This window comes from Leptidea sinapis, chromosome 31, assembly GCF_905404315.1.
Source record: "Leptidea sinapis chromosome 31, ilLepSina1.1, whole genome shotgun sequence".
In the NCBI taxonomy this organism is placed as follows: domain Eukaryota; kingdom Metazoa; phylum Arthropoda; class Insecta; order Lepidoptera; family Pieridae; genus Leptidea; species Leptidea sinapis.
The window spans coordinates 5,173,772-5,191,006 of NC_066295.1; the positions used below are offsets into that span (position 1 = coordinate 5,173,772).

The window sequence follows — 17,235 nt, forward strand, 5'->3', positions numbered from 1 at the left end:
CTCAGCACCGCGACGTGAAGCGTCAAACGGGAGCTACTGAAAATCAGTGCTGTGACACCACAATTGTCACAGGTAACCTGAGTAGCATCCCTTTTGATACACACTGCCACACAGCTGCTATATTATAATATCTTGGCAAAGTTATTTATTTATTCTTTGTAAAATATGTTCTAGGTTAGTTTTAGTTATAATTTTTCTTTTTTCTTATTCTTATTTTGGTAGCAATGTAATGCTTCATGTGTGTGTCAAATAAAAGATATTATAATTATTATTAATAAAAAATCTTGAAAAATTTTCTGTTGAAAATTCTATAAAACTGAATCCAAAATACTTTTGGTCGTATATGAAGTCTAAACAAAATCTAAACTCTATGCCTAGTTGCATGTACCTTGCTGACAAAACCTTCAATACTGGCGCCACTATTTGTAATGCCTTTTCTGATTTTTTTCGTAATAACTTTACCGATCCTCCGGTCAATAAAAATGTCATCTCTTTATCATCACAATCAGTGTGTGATATCTCGCAAATACACTTAGACGTTACTGAAGTAAAGAAACTACTCCATGGTATTGACCCATCAAAATCCGATGGTCCGGATCATTTACCTGGAATATTCTTAGTGAAATGTTCTGATTCCATATGTGTACCCATTACTAAATATTCAACAAATCTCTCTATGCGGGTGTAATGCCAGATTTATGGAAAATGGCTTATATTACTCCAGTGCATTAAAGGGGGCTAAGACTAATATATCAAATTACCGTCCAATTTCTAAGCTTTGTATTATATCTAAGGTTTTTGAGAAAATCATTTATAGTCAGGTTTATCCTGCACTAAGGCAAGCCTTTAGCCCCAGTCAGCATGGTTTTCTTAGAGGTCGCTCGTCTGTCTCTAATCTTGCACTTCTTAATAATTATCTAACTGAAACAATGCAGCAAGGTGTCCAAGCTGATGTAATTTACACCGACTTCAGTAAGGCATTCGACCGAATACGGCATGACATCCTTCTTAATAAGCTCTATAATATTGGATCAACGGTGATTTGTTAAGATGGTTTTCCTCCTATATTCATAATCGCACTCAAGCTGTTGTTGTCAGTAATTATGTATCAGGGTACCCATATCGAGTGGCGTTCCTCAGGGTTCCTTGCTTGGCCCTCTATTGTTCGCAATATTTTTATATGATGTTGATACTTGCTTACGTACCGTCAAAATATTGTGCTTTGCTGACGATATCAAAATTTACAACAAGGTATCGTCAGTAGATGATGCAATAGCTCTACAAGAAGACCTACACCGATTGCAAAATTATTGTGACGATCATAGCCTAGACCTAAACCCATCGAAATGTAGCGTAATGACATTCACGCGAAAGCGGCATCCTATAATTTTCACTTACCAGTTGAAATATGAAAATGTGCAGAGGAGTAGTACAATACGAGACCTTGTTTTACTTGATTTGAAACTATTATTTGACCAACATATAAATTTAACTATAGGTATCTAAAGTTATGAAAGCCCTTGGATTTATTATAAGATGCTCGCGTGATTTCCATCAAGTCAAGACCCTGAAGATATTGTACTGCACCTTCGTTCGTGGTCACTTAGAATATGCCTCTCAAATCTGGAATCCTTTGTATTCTACATATATTTCTCGAATAGAAAATATTCAAAAAAAGTTCTTACGCTTTCTATGCTACCGTACTAACGACAGATACAATTCAAAGTCCTACGAACAGCATTGTAAAAAGCAACATTTACTACCGCTTGAGAAACGACGTATGATCTCTGACTATTTCACGCCGGTTTATGTTATATATATTATATTTATGTTTATTAGTAATGGGGAGTGGTATTTCTCCGGGCGTGCCGGCCCAATTCGGTTGTGTCCGTGAGGACCCAACATGGCACTACCACCCCTAAATAAATAAAGTAACTTAGGATTAATGTTACGGCTAACAAACCAATTTACATATATCGGGGCTTTGAGAGCATTGTAGGTACGATGCACTGGTTAGAAGCCATTTGGAATGTAATTTTGCAATCTGGTCTGCCCATGCGGCTAAATATAAATATATGCTTGAAAGTATACAGAATAAGTTCCTTAGATTCATTTATCTCAAGCAGTTTGGGGTAGGTATACCCCGGCTACCCATTATTGTATCCTACTTTGTTTCTGTTAAGGTACGGACAGACGTGCTCATTACTAGCACGAAAGCATGCTTTTATTGAGCATGTGCTCATTAGTAGCACGCGTGTACTGTAATGAGCATACTTATTTAGAGCGTGCTTAAAAATCAAACGACATTTGATTTTCGAGCATGCTACCTGAGGCGCGGGTAGAAAGGGGCGTGCTCGGAGCGCGTCTGAACAGGTTTGCTTATTAGCATGCTATTATCGATTTGATCTCGATCCGCGGCGGGCGACTATGATTGTTGTCACTATATCTTTGTACATCCATTTTGTCCAAGAGCCTGGTGCCAAATAGCAGCACGTCTGTCCGGTACGTTTGCTTTGAGCATGCTTTTTTATGAGTATGCTTAAGCAAGCATGCTTATTGCTGGCAAATGTGAACAGTTGCATGAGCATGCTAACTTTAAGCATACTTAAAAGCACGCTTTTTTTGAGCACGTCTGTCCGTACTTTTAGGCATGGTGGGTTATTACAAAATTGAGGTCAGAAGAGAAGTCACTTTAGTATTTACTAAAAGTAATTAGAGGTAAGATACACAGTCCTAGGCTCTTGGAGTCAGTACTGCTGTGTGGCTCTGACGAGTACGTAGGACGGCGGCGGCGACCACCGCTGCTGGTGGTGCCTCGTGCACGCACCAACCTTCTGCAGCGCGCACCGCACACGCGTACGTTGCGGGTGCTCAACGCGATGTCCGAACACTTAGACCTGTGGTCGTGTTCGATGAGTGAACTCACTAGAGCTGCGTATTGTATAGTTTTTATTCAAGTAGAATAATATTATCTAGTTAATTATGTTTTTTTTACGAAACATATTTTAACATGATGGTATTGTGTAATTTTATTTGTTCATTACTCTGTCGCATTAGGTTAAACCGGTAATGATGTATGTAATGTGGTTATATAAATAAATAAAAAATAAATAAAAAGAAGGGTCCCACACCGGACTGCAATACTCTAAAAGACTTTGCACACGTAGCTGTTAAAAAGTATCTTTGACACATCAGGGTCTTTGAAAAATTAGTTTGTCTTATGACAAAACCTGATAGACGAGATGCCTTTTTGATCACGCATCTCGCATTGTACACACTTATGTTAGTGGACACGCATTTATGAAGTAAGTAAGTAGTGAAGAATTTCGTTTTCGAGAAAGGTTTAAGTAAAAACATTTTGAGGAATTTAAGACCATCCTATTACTACTAACACACCAATCGCAGATCGTATCAAGATCACTTTGTAATATGATCGTATCTTCTGTAGATCGAATTTATCTATATAAATTATACGATAAATATTATTAAGTCGTCTGTAAAAAATTAAAATTTAGATTCCAATTTAGTCGTTCACAAAGACCAAGAAAAAAGGGGCCTTAAATGGGAGCCCTGTGGAACCCCTGATGGAATGGTTCTGGAAATTGCATTAAAACCACGGATCTTTACAATCTGGGAACGATTCTGCAAATAGGATTTGCAACACCGCAGTAGAGAGCCAAAACATATTTCTGCGTGGCCAAATTTTTCTATGAGCAGTACGTGGTCAACCACATCGAAGGCTTTTGATAAATTAGTGTAAATAGCATGCAATTCGTGGCCATCTGTGAAAGCTTGAGTAATGTTACTAACAAAATCACAGTCCTCTTACGACACAATTGGGTCTGGGACTCTATATTCTTTTTACGCCCCGGGGAATCACATGGCAAAGTAGTATCTTCAGTTGTGGCTGACGCCTTCTCCGAGAACTACTTTACAGTTACAGCCACAGAAATAACGCAGGTTCATAACGTTATATACGTCTCTTATTTGTTGATAATAATAAGAAACGTCACTCAGTTCTTCGCGTGATACGATGAGAAATGCCATAGAGGATTGAGAAGTTGGAACATGAAGATTAGGTAGTTACTGTTAACGAAAAATGTGTTTAAAGATTTGAAACAGGAAAAAATAAAATGCAAGAGTGATGTGATTATTAAAACCATTTAATAGAAAAAAATTGAATTATTGTAATAATATAGCTCTTTGGAATGTATAAAAATATTTCCTCCTATATTTAGAAATATAAAAATATTTACTAGCTATATTTTGTATAAATACCTATATATTATATAGGACAATGAACTTTACTTAACAATAACAATAAAAACACAAATGAACAACAGATCTGTCACGTTTCATGCGGGGGTGTGGTTCCCGGCGGCGGCCAGTCCCCGCTCGCGCCGCCCGTCTTGCGCAGCACGCGCAGCCCCGTGATGGTCATGCGCTTGTCGACGGCCTTGCACATGTCGTAGAGCGTGAGCGCGGCCACGGCGCAGCCGCTGAGCGCCTCCATCTCCACGCCGGTGCGGGCCCGCGCGCGCACCTCGCACGTGAGCCGCACGCGCGGCGCGGCGCCCGGCGGCGGCAGCGCGATGCGCACGCGCGCCACGCTCAGCGGCAGCGCGTGGCACAGCGGGATGAGGTCGGCGGCTCGCTTGGCGCCCAGCACGCCTGCCACCTGCGCCACGCACAGCGCGTCGCCCTTGGGCCCGCGCGCGCCGCGCAGCAGCTCCAGCAGCGCCGCGCCCACCTCCAGGTAGCACTCGGCGGCGGCGGCCCGCTCCGTCACCCGCTTGTGGCCCACGTCCACCATGCGCGCGCGGCCGGCCTCGTCCAGGTGGCTCAGTGTGCAGTAGCCGCGCGCCCCCGCCCGCGCCCACCCCCGCCGCGCTGAAACGTTCCACATCTCAGCCGCCAATCAGAATCATGGGCCGGTTGTTACCCCGGGCGAGCTTCTCCATGCCTATAACACATGAGTGCCCGATCATCCTCATAATATATTACAATTTTAGATTTACGTATTTACCCCCGCGACTGAAACCGATTTACATTATTAGATACGTAAGAAAAAGCGAAAAAAAAATTTAGCAAACCAGCAAGTCAATTATAGTGTATGGAGATTTTAACATGAACTTGCTTGAACCTTCTGTCAATTGTACTAACCTTAAAAATTTATTTCAAAGTTTTACTTTGTTCAATGTATTTTGGGAACCTACTAGAATCACTTCTACAACAGCAACTTATTTAGATAACGACAACAAATGTTTCTATTACTAATAAACTTATAATTAATAATCTTCAGTCCAACCATAGTGGGCAACTTATAAAAGTAAATACAAGATTGGACAGTGTCAGATCAAAACATGTGACTATTATACCCGTTACTGGCCGTCTTGATAGGATTAGAAATAATTTGGTAAATACCATACCATTTTTAAATTTTGGTGAAACTGCTAATTTTCACTGTAACGTAGTCTTCAATTCCTTCTGTGAGTAATTTGACAAGATTTTTACTCCAGTAACGGTAACAGTAAACAACAACCATTGTTTTAATGAGTGGGCAACAATGGGTATCCACAAAAGTCGTAAACGCTTATATTATGAAAATTTAAGTCGGGTTGCTCTTCTGACCCGAATAACTATCGTCCTGGGTCAGTTTTGCCGACCCTTAGTAAAATTTTTGAAAAAATAATTTTAAGCCAAATGCTTACTTACTTTAACTCTCATAAGTTACTTCATTTGAAACAATTTGGCTTTACTAAGGGACGTTCAACAACGGATGCAGGTGTTGAGCTGATCAAGAATATTTTTGATGCCTGGGAGGAATCGCAGAATGCGCTTGGCATCTTCTGTGATTTATCTAAGGCTTTTGATTGTGTTCAGCATTCAACGCTGGTCAGGAAGCTATACCACTATGGCATCTATCTATCTATATCTATCTATCTAAACAATAGAATTCAGAGGGTCGACGTGAATGGCAAGAGATCTCCTGGGACTCTTCTCAGACCACAAGGGTCCATTCTTGGACCGTTCCTCTTCCTTATCTATATAAATGATCTTCCTAATCTTAAAAAGAATCATTGAGAGCAAAATTTAAAGAAATTAACATCTTGACTCAACAGTCAAGTATAGTTGAGAAGCAACCTTCTCAATATATTTTTGATAATGTAATATATGTTCATAGGCACATAAGTGAATTTGCCAGAAACTGTCATAACCATAATGTTACGACCAGGAACAGATATAAACTTATGATGCCTACTACTCGGCTAAGTCGAGTTAGTAAATCTTTTGTGGGGCGATGTATATGCTTTTACAACAAGATCCCAGAAAATGTTCAAAACAAAAGTATAACGTTATTCAAAAGAATTGTTAAAAAACGTTTGTTTGGTAAAGGTTACTATAACATAAATGACTTTCTTAATGATACCACATATTGGGAATGGAGTGACCGCCCTCAGGCTATTAAATAATAAGTTTAATTGTACAATATTACTTTGTAAACATATTTATTCGATGAAAAAAAAAGCCCGCTGAGTTTGTTGCGCCCATTCTTCTCAGGTCTGAGGCATTCATTTTGGAATGGGTGATAGTTTTTGACTTTCAATAAGTGATGTCACATCCTATTTTGAATAAAAATATTTGAATTTGAATATGACCTTTATTATGAGTTACATTACGATAATAGTGTAGAATTTATAATATATGTGAAAAAATAAACAGAATAATAAAGTAAAAGCAACTTGGAATGTAATTAACAATGAAACTGGCAGATCGAATTGCCGTAACACCTCTATGTGTTTAAATATTAATAATCGCGTTATAAATTCAGAAATAGAAATTGCAAATGAATTTGATAAATACTTCTCCGAAATCCCAATCACGACCAGACCTAAACTCTTCACCGAAAGCAGCACATGATATGCTTAAATTACACGTACTAGTATCTTCCATTGATTTGAAATTTAAGTATGTTAAAGGTAGCGATATACTAAAAACTGAAATAAATAAATTGTAATACTTGAAGTCGGTTGTTTTTTTGTTAAAATTTTATTTATTTTGTGATTTTTAGTGAATTTGAAGTACACTAACTAACAATTTGTCTAAATATGTGTAGACATACTAAACTTTTCAATAGAGCTATTAACGTAAGTGCTTTGCAATTTGATTACAGACAGTTAGAAATTCTGCCACAGATACTGTACCCTTACTGTAAGTCGTTACGACTACAATCGACTACGACAGTAACATGACATAGCTATGTTATGGTAGATGACCTAAATATCCGGATAGTATAATAAAAAAGATTCGGCCGTGTATTAAGACTTTTATGGTTTTCTCATGGATGCCATTGTCATGTCTGGACCAAATTACAATGGGAAGCAACAGCTTTCAAATAAAAAAGAATTATCAAAATCGGTTCACCCAGTCGAAAGTTTTCAGGTAACAAACATAAAAAAAACATACCGACGAAATGAGAGCCTCCTCCTTTTTTGATGTCGGTTAAAAATACAAAGGACATATGGGGCCATTCGACTAATATTGTAAAATACATACTTGACATTATAACACCTGAATTAGCAATTATATTTAATGAATGCCTAGATGTATTTCCTGACCTCATGTAATACCTTTGTTTAAATCGGGCAGTTCTTTTGACCCTGCTAATGTCAGGCCTATTTCAGTGCTACCTTTTTTTAGTAAAATATTTGAAAAACCTTTGCTTCAGCAGCTACAAATGCATTTATGTAAATCATTGAACAAAAATAAATTTGGTTTCACTAGGGGCTTATCAACAATTAATGCGGGTATTAGACTCATTGAGCACATCTGTGACGCCTGGGAAGAGTCACAAGATGCATTGGGCATTTTTTGTGATTTATCCAAAGCGTTTGACTGCGTCTACCATGAAACTTTACTCCTTAAACTAAAGCATTATGGAGTTAAAAAAGAGCCCTAAATCTGTTAAAATCATATTTAAGCGAAAGAGTTCAGATAGTCGATGTAAATGGTCTTCGGGTAAACCTGTAGGAGAGGTGTTCCGCAAGGTTCTATTCTCGGTCCTTTCTTGTTTCTTATATATATTAACGATCTACCGTTTGTGGTAAATGATAGCGATAAGATTGTATTGTGAAGCGACATGCAGATATTGGTGACGAGGTAAGCAATGCACTCTCAAAGATAGTGCGTTAGTTTGAGACGAATAATCTGCACTTAAACAGTAAGAAAACAAAGTGTTTACGGTTCATCACACCAAACACAGCGGAGGTACAAACCAACGTACTTATAAATGACCAGAGATTTGATTTTGTGGAAACTACGGTCTTCTTGGGTATCACGTTAGATAAAAAGCTTCAGTGGGGTCCACATATTGCCCAACTAGCATATAGACTCAGCACTGTGGCATATGCCGTTAGAAAAATAAGAGAGTACACGAATGTAGCGACCGCTAGATTAATGTACTTCAGTTATAATCCCAGCATCATGACGTACGGTATTTTACTGTGGGGTCATGCTGCTGAAATTGATATAGTGTTTGCTCTGCAAAAGAAAGAGAGAACAGAGCTGTTCGTGCTATATATCAGCTTGGTTATAGATAGTCTCTCAAAGAAAAATAAAAAAAAAAGAATTAGGACTGTAGTGATTTTCATTATTATAAACTAGAAATAAGGGATTGCTTGGAAATCATTCTAGTAGGCTTCATAAGATACATAATAGCTTTAAGGGTAAATGTATACACTTCTATAATAAAGACCCAGCCACTGGGCCACATTATCTATAAATAAATTTTGATGTTTTATTAAAAAATGGCTTTTTCGTAAATCCCATTACTCTGGGACTAGATTATGATAATTTTATAGCAATAGCAATGACAGTACAAAATTGTATATTTTTATTAAAAAGAGCGCAAAAAAGAATGCTGGGAGAGTTTCTTGCGCCGCTTCTTTTCTCTCAGAGAGCCATTTGTTTCCGAAGCGGTAGTAGTATCTAGTATATTAGAAATGATATCAAAAAGAATTCTAAAGGAATCAATTTTGAGAAAATAAATGCCTTTTTTTAATTATTCTCTTTCTAGTAGGAAACTACAACGCCTTAGCAGTATGAAGGACCTGGGTATAACCCTTTAATCTTAATTGAACTTTAAACTCCATAATATGTTCATATGGAGTTATTTTAAAGTTTTAAGGAATTAAATATTTCCTGTAAGCAATTAGGAATAGTATTGCGGTAATCAAAACCTTTTAGTCAACCAAATACTTATACTTTAGTTGCTGTTTAATTCAGCGCGGCTTTTCGTCTAAGTCGGCCTTAAGTCGAGTTTGCATTATTTTCTATCAAGAATATAACCAAACTATGGAACTACCCATTCAAACTTCGCGCTCAAATCACTTGTTAAGTTCATTGGCCGCATCACTAAAATGGCCGCGTCAAAGCGACGCTCTTTCTCGCAAGGTCGACCAATAATAATAAAATCAAGCTGAGAGTCAGATGACTATCTCACTCACACTCGTTGGCTTGTTTTGGGGCTTTGATTCCAGTTATTATTATATCTCTTTCGATTTCTTATCAATCGATAAGATTGAAAATTTTATGAAATAACATATACGTATAGGTTGGTTTAACGGATTAGTATAAAGAATTAAAGCAGCAGCAAATTTGATCTGACTTTACGTTGACAAATTGACGTAACTAGAGTGAAGAACGTGAGACATTAATTTTGAGTCGAGTGTTAGTACAAGAGCGACTTTGAAACATATAATTATTATTGTATTGCTTTTGTAAGTTTTAAATAGAAAGTAATTAACCGACTTCACAAAAGGAGGAGATTCTCAATTAGTCGGTATGTTTTTTTTTATGTTTGTAACCTCAGAACTTTCGACTGGTCGAACAGATTTTGATAATTATTATTTTATTTGAAAGCTGGTGCTTCTTGTGTGGTAATAATCGTAATAGAATTATATTAATCAATTAGATTGTATAAAAATACGCCATTATTTTTTACATTTTAGTTTTCAGTGCATATTATATGTATTGTTTTGAAATAGTGTTTTTGGAGTCGGTTGATTTTGTGAAAAAATCTTAAATTAATTGTTTTACATTTATTGGAAATTGGCGAAAGTAGTGCCATGTGATGATTTAAGTGTGCAAAAACTTTAGATTAGTGACGAAAAGGTAAATTTTTTGCTCAGAAAAGCAGCTCATTTTTTATGTTCAAAAACCCACGCCTCATTTTTGTATTAAAGTAAAGATTTATGAGTAAAAGGACAAGATGAATTTGTGCTCATAAAATTAATTCGGCTTAATAGGCTAGCCCTCTTCTGACACCATAGCTACGCCACTGACTCTACTACTCGTATGTTTTCATCCGCAGTATCCTGGAATTTGCTTGAGTTATCTGGAGCCCTCGGTATGAGGTTCATATCGCTCGGTCGTATTCAAGGTATTTGTATACCTTGTAAGTTATAATTCCCTTGTAAATTAATAAAATAAATCCGGCAGGTATAATTTTATCGATTATGCCACTACGTCACAAAGGCACAGAATATCCCCATTAGATAACAGTAGAAACTATATAGATCAAATTGTTTCTATTTAAAATTATTAACAATAAAGTTGACGCGGCACTCGGCAACGATGTTAAAACTTATAAAATTTATAACACCGTCATCTTCTTCTAAAATTACTTTCATATGTAGGAAATACTTTTGTAGTTTTGCTCTTGTAGTTTTTACAATTTATATCTTACTGAAATTGATATATTTTCATTAAATATAAGTACAAAAATACAAGAAAATAGGCGATAATATACTTACTCAATATGTCTTATTTAATTGTATTTTGTCTTAAACGCAATGTAAAGTTTCTCCAAGTTTAAAATGACTTCTCCCTGTCATGTAATTCTGTAGTGACAAAGGTAAGATAAAAAGTTTAAAATTTGGAATAATTTTACTTCACGTTTCTTAAACTGAATCTAACTAAACAGAATGTGTAAAATGTTAACTCTGAATAATAAAATGATTGTTATACATTCTTACTTTTAACTATACTCTAAAAATAAATTTATTAATTGTATTTAATTTATGGATCTGTTCTTGTATTTGTATCCTTAATATTTATAGTAAACGACTCACACACACTGTGTGTGTGCGTGCCTCACCGGCGTGCTGCGGCAGCTTGCGCCGGAGCGCGCCCCGCACCAACGCGCCCAGCTCGCGGTCGTCTGCGCCGGCGCGCATTGCGTCCCGCAGCGACACCTCCGCCGAGCCGAACAGACAGACCTGGCACACGACACACTGACTGACAGCTGACTGACAAGTTACACAGGACAGTACACACACATACCGCCGGCCGAGTTGAATTAGCTGCGCCGCGTCTGTCAGTATTATGTGTAGGCACAGATTAACAAGATAACCACCATGGAGTAACCTAAACAAACAAGGTGAAGTGGTGTAATATTTATATGTGCGTAGTGTCATTGTAGCGACACGTACCTAAATCTTTGTGTGTGTAATGCTGTTATTAGTACACAACAATGCAATACACGATTTAGAATAGTGGTCATCAACAAAATCATAATAAGTGACACTAGTGTTTGACATGATCAAGTAAGTCCTATAACAGGGGAGTATAGACCACCAAGTATATTGTGACCATAGATTGTGACACTAGTGTTTGACATGATCAAGTAAGTCCTTATCGCACTTAAACAAATTAATATACGCCATCCTGCCCTCACAGTAATATTGCATTAGTTTTTCTGTTTTATCAATTTTGGGATTAAAATAGTTTTATATTTTTTTTCTCGAGAACATTGCATTACCTTTTAACGGTAGTTGTATTGTCTTAATCAGGGACCAAACCTCTATCAAATACACCTTTCTCTCTCAAACTCCTGCCAAACGCGTGCGTATCCATCACCATAATACTAATACAAGTTGAAATTCAACTTTCGATAACAGCTTTACATGTTTCTGTTGAGATGTTTTGGATTTCTGTGCGAATACGATCCTTTAATTTGTCAAGAGTTACTGGGCTGGTTGGCTGGAATGCAGGGGTTTTTGATCACCATGACATAGTGTCACTCCAATAACGACAATTTTGTCTATTAACATGCCCATTTAGGTGGAAGTTTGCCTTGTTGAGAAAAAAATGTTTGTAAAACTGGTGAATCGCTCTACCATCGTCCTGAAGCCTTAATTCCTGCACCATTTGGATTTTATAGGAATGTAGACTTAAATCTTTCTTGAGAATGCGGTAATACATCATTATCTTGACACGTTAAGGACAGCAGACCGCTTTCGAGTTGAAAGTCCAGGTTGGTCACGAACAGACGATTTTACTCGCTCCACGTTTTCGGGGTCCCTCCAGATCGAGGTAAATCCATTGTTAAACCCGTCTTCTCAAACTTGAGCACCCATTTTTTAATTAACACACCTGATGGCGCTTGATTTTTGTGTCGTATCTTGTAATGATTGCAAAACTTTCGTTGAGCTAAGGTTGCAGAATCGTTGTTTCGATAGTACTCGCGTACACAAAACGCACGTTGACTACCGCTGAACGACGCCATGGTACTAAATTCCCATTGGTCGCTCTTGCAATGCGTAACCCCTCCACCCCGCTGCTAGACGCGGCAACCGATTCAAATGTAAACGGACTTTTGGTCCACCCTGTATCATGGAATGTACATACTTTTCTCTTCAGTTCGACGAATCAACCGATATGACAGACACTGCCCAACTGTGTATTTTTATTCTAATGGTATTCAATGACATGTCAGCGTTTTCTTCAATTTTGTAACAAACTACAAGCTGCGAATATAATATAAACTAGTGTGTATTACAACCGATGGAGCACCAGCAATGACTGGAAAAAAAACGTTATTGTGTCGAGCTAATGATAATTTCCTTTCGTTTTGCTCCTTCCATTGCATTATACATCAACAAGTTTTGTGTTCAAAATTTCTAAACATGGGCACATGATTATCGGCATTGCTTTTAAAAATTTAACACAGGGATTTAGTTCTTCACACGAACGTCAGGTGTTTGAGTCGCGGAAAATTTCTAGAAAGGTTTCAAAAATTATTGCCCGAAGTAACACCTTTTTTATTTGTCGAAAGAGGTGATGACACTCAGATGCTGAAAAACGGAAAATGGCTGACTGATTTGGCATTTTTGACAGATATCACAATGCATTTAAACATGAAAAGGTAAAGGAAAAACTATTAATGAGATAATTAGCGCACTTAACGCATTTAGAATTAAATCTTATATCTTTAAACGAGCAATTCTTGTGTATATATATATATATATATATAATCTGAATCTCGGAAACGGCTCCAACGATTTTCATAAAATTAAGTATGCAGGGGATTTCGGGGGTGATAAATCGATCTAGCTAGGTTTCAATTTAAAAAAAAAGGTTTTATCCATGTTTGAATGAGAAACAGCTACAATAACATTAGAATACAAAGGTAAATTTCGCCACTATATACAAGACTATTATAGCTCAGATGGGACATTGGGTGATCCAGAAAGCAGAAGACCCCGGTTCGAATCCCGATGTCCTATTAGTTTTTTTTTGTTCAAGTTTTGTACATTCTTAAAAATCCGAGCAAGGCTCGGTCGTCCGGATATTTGCAACTTATGAAAGGGACCTAAAAAAAAATTCCGTCTCTCAAAGCAAGAATTCCTTAGTTGAATTATGATATTTATGAGGCAGAATTATCAAATGTTTTGGGCTAATTCGAAATGCGTTTTTATGGTTTCAGTAAATTGGCAAATATTGAGTATTGAGGAATTACCTACTAAAATAGCAAGTCTGTTTAACATGAACTCATGTTCTGTTGAAAATGAGGTAGTGGACGTTATTCTCCAAATGGAGGGCCAATTTTACCTGTAACGTCAGTGGTTGAACGCGTAGCTGATGCGCTTAATATTGGACAACGAACTGTGAGACGAATAATTAAAGAAAAAAATGGCGAGACTGGCACAGAAGAAAATAAACTTCACACACCAAAAAAGAGAAAACGAGCAAAACCAGTCGTAGGCATCGATAGCTTTGATGCCGATGCCATCCGAAGACATGGCTACTATTTACGGAAGGAGTATCCAACAAGAAAAAAGTTAGTGCAATCACTGAAGGAAGCTGGATTATTCTTCGGTGGGGAAAGTTCTTTAACGAAGATTTTGAAGACCGTTGGATTTCGATACAGACAATGTAACAAACGCAAAATATTGATGGCAAGATATAGTTTTTTACGGCAAGTGAAAGAAATTGAAATTTGGCAAAATGTTGTGTTTTTGAATGAAACATGGCTAAATGCTAACCATACTGTAAAACTTTCTTAGACCGATGACACTGCAGCATCTACGTCCAAAGTTCCTGTTGGAAAAGGCATTTCGAGACTTATAATTTGTCACGTCGGAACCATCAACGGGTTTGTCGAAGGTTCTCTCATGGATTGTGCGTCAAAAACCACTGGAGACTATCATGAAGAAATGAATGGAGAAAAGTTTACTGAATGGTTTACCTCAATGTTGTGTAGCCTCCTTGAACCATCTAATATAATTATGGACAACGCCCCATACCACTCGATGTAAATTGACAAGGCACCTGCCCAATCCCAAAATGGCGTAGATGCAAACATAAATATGTTAAAAGCCGAAATTAGTACGTCTTTTAAAAGAAAACATACCAACCAAGATCCGATACGTCATTGACGAAATAGCGTTAGAACATGGGCTCAAATTAAGGGATATGCTGCAAGACGCAATACACAACCCCCATTTACCACAATAAAAATGCGTAAAATATTAGAAGAAGCTTGTGAACATGTGACTAAAGGAGACTGGGAAAAAAAAGGGAGACTGAGTTGTGAATAGAACTGTTAAATTAATAAGGGAAGATTATGAAAGAGATGTGAAAATAGATAATATTTTAGAAAACGAACTTATAATTAATGGAGGTGATGATAGCAGTGACGACAGTGAAAATAGCAGTATGGACGAATCTGATTAAATCTGGCATATAAATATGCCAGATTTAACGTATATTCATTTTCATTCCAATATTCAGATCGTTCAAATATATTAAGTAAACATTTATATTTTTGTTTTATTAAACCTTTTTAATCAGGTACTACTTGCAACAAAAACTAATAGATTTGATTATATTTTTTTCGAGAGTAAATTGATATTTCACATCACTATTATACTATGTCAAAACGGCCACCATAGCGTGGCGCTAGTATAGTGATGTGTAAACAATGCGACTCGTCGTGTCGCTTTTGAATTTGTATTTGCTTTGGTGACTTCACTCATGTTCGGCGCGCTCCGTCTGTCTATAATTTATATATCTAAGTGTGTAGGTAAATAATTATGAATTATGAATAAAAATATGAGGAAACTGCCAGTGAGAAAGCATGGTTTTTAAATATTGGATTCTTACGACATCAAAAAAGTCTAAGCAACATGTACGTATTAAATTTTTCGGATGCTTTTTCACATTATAACGTTGTATTTTATTTTTAATATAATATTATTTGGGGTCCTATCATGTAAAAATAACAGCTGTAGTACTTATAAGTTCTTTTACTAGCAGAAATTAACAATATGAGAATATACTGCAGAAACTGAGGTACATAAGCAACTAAACATTTTTTTAACAAAATGAAATTTCTAAAGAAAATGAATTTATTGTGAAAGAATAGGATAATTTCATACAAATTATGGCCGCCGCTGCTATTCAGAACTTGTCGGCAACGATTATTCATTGAATCAATGAGACTGTTTATGTAATCTTGCGGTATTCGCTCCCAATGGAATAGTAGCAAATCCTTCAGCTGTTGGGTTGTTTTCACTCCGTCCAAGTCCTTTATAACACGTCTCTGGAGTATGCTCAACGGGACATGTTCCATGCGTGCTGTGAGTGGGTTGAGGTCTGGCGATTGTGCAGGCCAGGGCAATACCAGGACGTTCTCCGTTGCCAAGTATTGACTGGTTCGCCAAGCTGTATGAGAACGCGCATTGTCATGCATTAACGTAAAATCGAAGCCAAAGGTTTGTGCAAATAGATGGACATATGGTCTGAGAATATCCTCAACGTAATTTTCAGCGTTGATGTTTCCATTTACATAAATGAGCTCAGTTCGCCTGTTCTTCATAATACCCGCCCATACCATAACTGTTGAGCCGCTGTATGGATGAACTTCCTGAATCCACCTGAGCCTTTCAGTATATCCGGGCCGACGACGGTACACTCGCACCCTTCTTGTATCAGGCCTAAACCCGAATTGCGACTCATCGGAAAATTTTAATTTTATCCCATTGTTCCGGGGTCCATGTTCTGCGTTCTCTACAATATACATTTTGACGAGCGCCGTTTTCCCGTGACGTATCGGTGGGCTCCTAATTGGGCGTCGAGCTCGTAGGGAGCACACATACAGTCGATTTCGCACAGTTTGGGGACTTACATCAACAGCACTTGAATTTTGTAGCCTCAAACTTATCTCTCGAGCGGTTAACATCGGCTGGCGTCTTGCAGTCAGTTGTATGTACCGGTCTTGCCTTTTACGGCCTGAATGCTGTTCAGATGTTCCCTTGTATTATTGTAGCGCTGCCAAAGACGACTAATAACACTTCTATGAATGCCAAAATGCCGAGATACCTGAGATTGATTGCTTCCTGCTTGCAACATCCCTACAGCTCTTTATGTTTTTCATTTAAAGAATATCTAACAATTCAAATTTGAAATTATAAAATCAAGACTAAACGTAGCAATAAAATCGCACTTAAATTCAAACAAATTCCCTTTCATTTAATTTCATGAAAAAACAAAACATAATCGATTTTTTTTTTTTACAACCAGCCAGTATGTCATCAATAACAAAAATGAAAGCAGAATAAAGACTTAGAAATTAATTAATATAAATGGTAAATTTGTAATATCATGCATGTTGCTTAGACTTTATTGATGTGTGTATTTAAGTACATATTAATATATATTTGGCCATGTATAGTTGAATTTAGGTTTATTATATTAGGGGCTTAAGTATGAAATTGTCGGTTTGTAAATGAGTTTTTTTATTTAACATATTTATTTAAACAAGATAATTACCATTACTATACATTGCTGCCATCTAATATTAAGGTTATTTATTGTGAACTGTAGTGGTCTAGATTCGCCAAACTGTGTGAAAGCATTTAGTACTGCCTCCTGAGAAGAAAACTATTCATC

The 17,235-nt window shown here is 37.2% G+C and overlaps 1 protein-coding gene across 1 annotated transcript in view; it reads right to left on the reverse strand.

Annotated features, from left to right (window-relative positions):
* Positions 1-4,142: 4,142 nt before the first annotated feature.
* The window catches only part of LOC126973992 (uncharacterized), a 57,491-nt gene continuing 44,398 nt past the window's right edge, over positions 4,143-17,235 (reverse strand). The window contains exons 9-10 of the mRNA XM_050821340.1: positions 11,159-11,279; positions 4,143-4,890 (exon numbers count right to left, since the gene is read on the reverse strand). Of these exons, the coding sequence (XP_050677297.1) occupies positions 4,349-4,890; positions 11,159-11,279 (663 nt within the window). The 3' untranslated portion in view covers positions 4,143-4,348. The remainder of the gene's footprint in view (positions 4,891-11,158; positions 11,280-17,235) is intronic.